Below are 5,751 nucleotides of genomic sequence, written 5' to 3'. Positions count from 1 at the left end.
AGAAAATTTGGAGCACAATTGAGTTACATGTTGTTACAGTACAGGTTCTCCTATGTCCTGAGACAGACTTGGCTCTAGTGAGCAGTACATAGAGTCAGTACCTGAAACATCAGAGCAGTGTTTGCAGAAGAAAAGTTCAGACTTTTGATCATGTGACTTGCAGGATCATACTTTGACATGAATTCTTCATTTATGACTGTTTTGTCTGTTCTTGGTCACCTATTAACAACAGCACAGCCTTGCCCTGGTTAGCAGTGGTTTTAATTAGAAAGTCAGTCCTCACATTGTCAACGTTTGACACCAGAATGGAGCCCTACTCGGGAGTGGTATCAGCCGATACACATGCTCCTGGGTTCATGTGCTCCAGTCCATCCGGGTCCCTGGCAATCCTAGTTCTGAAGTGATCAGAAGAAGACTGAAGATGAGGAGCAGCAGGGTCTGAAAGTCCCTGGGCAGCCGACGTTCTTCCAGAGACATCAGCATCAAAAGGCAATTTTACCATCAGCTGCTGAAAGGGTTGCTTTTCCTTTTTCATTCTCTTCCTCCGAAGCCGCTGCCTCTGCCCCTGCCACTGAGACTCGTGCTGGAGTCCGCACCGGGCTCATCCTCTGGCTTCTGGCTGCTCAGGGTTCAGGGTGTGGGCAGCTCCAGAGAAACACCTCATATCTGTTTCAAATATAAGCTGCATCCACCCGAGGTTGCGCATGATCTTATCCCACTACAGCCTCAAGTCAAATTCCAAACAGTCATCATCGACAGTAGCCAAATCAGATTGAGGTGAGACTCTGGGTGTACCCCAACCAGCAGGGCTCCCAGGCACAATGCTCTCCACCTACAGGCCAGTGAAGTTAAAGGACAAGCCGACTGTTCCCAACACAAAAGGGTGAGACAGGCACAGGAAGACAGCACTGGACAGCACAGAGAAGGGGAAGGTGAAATGAACTCATTGGTCCAAAGTGCTTTCAAAATCCAGCTGAGTAAACTCCATTAGGTTTCAAGGCCCAGGAATGAGTCTTGGCTCCTGAAGTTGCTCTTTAATCTAACTGGTTTCTTAAAGGCAGCAGGATCTGCAGGGAAATAGCTTTCTGCTGCTTCTTGCTAGCAGGAAAGGCAAAGCCCAACAGCCTTTGGTACTGCACTGTCTTTGTCCCTGAGTCCGTGCTCTGTGGGTATAAAGTTCTTAAGGATTTCTGGGTCTCCTGTGGGTGTCAGGTGCATTCATTGCCACAATAAATCTTGTCATATATCCTGCTGGTTTGGTTTCTCTGGAAAACTTGGGCTAATATACTTCTCCATCTCTTCCATTCCCACTCATCTCTTAGTAAGCATCTGGCCTTCCACCCAGCCTCCTTCCTTTTCATTTTTCTACTGATTCTTCTTCCATCTTCTTCACCCTTCCTCCCTTTGTCCCTATCAAATCTGTTACAGCTCTCACCTACTGGGTAGAGAGAGCACATTTAAAAAAAATATTCTAAACCTCACAGAAGATGTGTGACTTTCATTTTCATCAACTCATTTTGAAAAATGGTGCTTATAGATGTCCCCTTAGAGCCTCATGCACTCACAGGTGCTTTTCCGAGGTGGCTGGCTCTTGGTGTGTGTTACTTGATTAGTCCACTAATTAGTTTAGCATAGTTCTAGGTGTAGATTAGCACAGTGCTGCTGCTGCCGCCGCTGCCACTAGCTCCTGCCTGCTCTGCCATGGGCTGCTTCCACCCTGTGTCGCTCCTCTGCTCTGCCGCCCTGCCTTGCAGCCAGCCAACTGTAGACTGAGATCCCTATAACCTGTAAGCTAAAATAAGCTTTCTCCCCTTAACTTTAGGTGTCGGGTATTTTGTTTCAAAAACAAGAAAGGTAACTAAGACAATCTTTTTTTTTTTTCTTCTTTTGCCCATCCACCCAGACTCTTCTTACACACATCCTCTCTTCTCTGCTACCCTGTCCTCCCTACCAATCCCCCTTTTGCTCTCAAACATTGTGAGAAGTAGGGCAACACGTGTGACCTGGGCCTTGGGAGGCTGTGTAGGTGCAGTCTCTCCCTTGAGACTGCCGCTCATCACTGACTGTCCTTGCCCAAGGTCGGAAAGACCTAGATTCCCATTCCTCATCCGTCAGTCACTAGCAGTGTATTCTGCCACGTTATCTGGCTCCCACAAGACTTATTTTTTCAAAATGAGTTGATGAAAATAAAAGTCACACATCTTCTGTGAGGTTTAGAATATTTTTTAAAAATGTTCTCTCTCTACCGAGTAGGAATGCGTGTGATTAATGGTGAAAAGCATGCTTTTTTTCCTCCTGAATTTTATCTTTTTTCCTCCCCAAATTCTTATGGTATACAGAAAATAAGTTTGACATTTAAAAAAATTAAGATTATTATTATTATTGTTGTTGTTAATTTTGTCTGAGACAGGGTTTCACTACATAGTTCAGGCTGGTCTCAAATTCCTGAGGATTCTCTGTCCTCAACCTTCTGAGGGCTAGGATTACAGACATGTGTCATGATGCTTGGATGATTAAAAAATTCATCTCTTAAAGAGAAAAGCTGAGCAACACAAAAAAATAGGATTATGTAGTAGACACTTCCAGATCCTCATCTCAGTCCAAGAAGCCAATATTTATAATCCCAAAGTTACGTTATTGGAATCCCATCAAGTTGGTTCCAGTCTACCACTTTCAATGCAACTCACAGCAAAAATAAAGACACTAAATTATATTTTCAATCACTGGGGAGTCAAGGGGCTCGAAGTCCAGCCACAAAGATGGCTTTCTGGAACCAAGAGAGCGACCCAGGGCCTCACCCGGTTTTATTCAGTGGGGGAGTGGCTTGAGGAGGAGTAACTGAGAATTGTGGGAAGTAGGTGACCATTGTGAGCTGAGCTAGGTGGGTGGCCTACTTTTACCTCCGCCATATGCAGAGAGAGCAATCTGTATTGTATAATATCTAATGTTTTGGGGGGTCTGGTGCTTCAGCTCTGATGTAGTCTTTTAAGCCCCAGGAAGTCACAGCCTCTGTCTCGAGGCTTGATCCCAGCTGGCAGCATGGAGCATTGGCTCTTCGTCCTGTTTCAACCCAGCTCACATTAAAGAGCAACAGGTGTAGGTTACCAGGGAAACATGCACACCACCTTCAAAGACTATCACCAGCACCACAGGTAGACCAATACACATGGCTTAAGGCCAATTGAAGGCTAAACAGAAGTCCTAGCCAGCTCTGTACAGAACAATATGAGGAAATAGGGTCAGGCTCAGTCAAAATGGAGACAGTCGCTCTTCTTTCAAGGAGAGCTGCTGAGGCGGTCCTCCACAGGATTAAGCACCTTGGGTTGTTGATGGCCCATTGGGTGACACAGGCAATTATGAACCGTGTAGAGCGCAGATATGAGTTGAACTGCTAGCATTAACTGGAAGCCCTAACTTTCGACACAAAGTCAGGTTCCTAGATTTGGCCACAGCCTGGGACTGCCCCCATCACCCAGGCTGGTCCCAAGTGAGTTGCCCCAGAGAGGAGCCTCTGTTTCACGGAAGACAGACAGATGGTGTGATGGTTAATCTTGAGTGTCAACCTCACCACATTGCCAGCTGCCCAGAGAAGTGGTGAGTACATTTCAGTGCGCATCTGTGAGGTGTTTCCAGAGTAGCTTGGCATCTGGGTCATGAGCTGAGTTGGGCAAAGCCTGCCCTGAATACGCCCAACACCACCAGGCACTGGGTACAACCAGGAAGTGGGCAGAAGGGAAACTCGCTCTCACTCTCGCTTCCTGCGAGGGGGTGTGTTCTGCTGCCCTCACTCCTGGGCACCGGGCGCCAGCTTCTTCAGCCTTTGAATGTGGACATGCAGTCACCTCGTCTTCAGCCTCAAATTTGCCTCATTTGAAGGCTTCTGGTTTCTTGGATGGAGCAACTGCCGCTTTTGCAGCTCTCTGGCCTGCCAGTGGCTATTGTGGGACCATTTGGCCTGAACAGAAGCAGCCTCTGATCACGGCAGACGCTATGGCTTCTGTTTCCCTGGGGAGCCCCGGCTAGCTCTGAGTGCAGCTCCCAGGGCAGGCCCCCCTCAGTCCCTTCCCCACACCTACCTTCCAAGAGGTACTCCAGGTACTGAGATTCCACCCAGGGGGAGCTGGCACTGGCGGAGGCTGCCCTCACCCGGGCCTTGAACTTGTTGTACAGGTCCTGCTTCTCCAGGCACATCAGGGAGCACAGCAGCGCTGAGGTGCCCCAGCACTTGTGCACTCTGCGCCACCGTCTCAGGGTGAGAATGCTGGGTGGGGAGAGAGAAGAGCACAGGCTGTGGTCTTGGCCTCTCTGATGGGGAAACTTCGTGACCACGTGACCATTCATCCCTCCATCCAGCCCCAGTACCTGCTCACCCAGCCACCCAGCCAGCCACTACCCATCCAGGCAGCCTTCCATCCATTTGGCAGGGACAGAACAACCAGGCAGATGTGGATGGAAGCCTGGCTCTGCCTCTGAGCCTGGTCTCCTCATCTGGGATGTCGCCCTTATGGCGCGGTTATGGGGTCCACTCTTGTGAGCATTTTCTTCACAGAGCCATGCACAGGCCACCTGCTATGTAGGTGTCAGATGGGAGCATGCAGGTCCACACACCAATCTCTTGGGGACACTGGGGTCAAGGGAGAGACCTACTCAGTGGACACAGTTCTAAGAACTAGGGAAGAGATCCTGCCCTCCAACAGGAAGGAGACAAAGACAAGAGTCACACCAACAGGCTGGTCTGTACAGTGGTAGGAGCATAATGTGGGAGTGACTGCTTTCAAGCACATCTCAGACAAAGCTAGGAAGATGGTATAAAGTGGAGACCTCACTGAGGAGAAGGGGAGGGCCAGGTGAGGGCGTGGGGGGAGGAAGAAGAGGAACAAAAGGCCTCCAAGGGAAGAGCTTGACCTGGCCGTCAAAACAAAAGGCAAGATGGCAGGAGGCCAGAGGGCAAGGGAGGGTGGTGGTGGGTGGAGGGTAGGTCAGGTAGAGCCTTGGAAGTGTGAGTAGAGTTGGGATTTATGATGAGTGTGAACAGAAGACACTGGAAGGTTGGAACAGGATGGGCTGCTATGATTAGATACACATGTGCCTCCAGAATTTAATGCTGGACTTGAACTGTAAGGTGGTGGTATTAAGAGAGGGGCTTTCTGGGAAATAATTAAGCCATGTGGACTCTGCCCTCATAAGTGTGACTGACACCCTCATAAAAGAGGCTTCAGAGAGTTGCCTGAGCCTCCCCTCTTTTCAGCTACATGAGGACACAGCTTCGACCCTTCTCCACGTGAGGACGCAGCCAGCAGGTGCCATCTTGGAATCGGGGAGAAGTCCTCACCTGTGCTACCATCTCAGTCTTGGGCTTCCCAGCCTCCAACCCTGAGAAGTAAAATGCTACTGTTTCTAAATCACCCAGTCTGAGGTATTTTGTTAAAGCAGTACAGACAGATGCAGATAGGGACTGAAGTGCTCTTAGAGTTTTAAAAGATCTTTCTGGCAAACCAGCTAGGAGGCTGCTGTGGGGACCCAAGAGAAGGTGGTTGAAACTAACTGTGAGAAAGGGTAATATTTTGGAAGTAAAAGCAATAAAACTCACTTTATTTGGTTTGGTTGAGTGTGGGCTGTGAGATGAAGGAGACTCAAGGATATCCCTCAATTTGGGGGGCAGAGGATTAGGTGACTAGAGCAGACTAAGATGGGTTTGATACAGAGAACAGACTCTTGGGAAGAACCGAGTACTGTTTTCTTTCTTTCTTT

General features: G+C 48.8%; 1 protein-coding gene across 1 annotated transcript in view; it reads right to left on the bottom strand.

Moving 5' to 3' along the window:
- Ifnlr1 (interferon lambda receptor 1) overlaps positions 1-5,751 on the bottom strand; it is a 31,609-nt gene that overhangs the window by 11,463 nt on the left and 14,395 nt on the right. The window contains exon 3 of the mRNA XM_004637729.2: positions 4,077-4,261. Within this exon, the coding sequence (XP_004637786.1) occupies positions 4,077-4,261 (185 nt within the window). The remainder of the gene's footprint in view (positions 1-4,076; positions 4,262-5,751) is intronic.

This window comes from Octodon degus, unplaced genomic scaffold (genome assembly GCF_000260255.1).
Source record: "Octodon degus isolate 3935 unplaced genomic scaffold, OctDeg1.0 scaffold00092, whole genome shotgun sequence".
Lineage (NCBI taxonomy): Eukaryota > Metazoa > Chordata > Mammalia > Rodentia > Octodontidae > Octodon > Octodon degus.
This window is presented reverse-complemented; position numbering and strand designations above follow the sequence as displayed.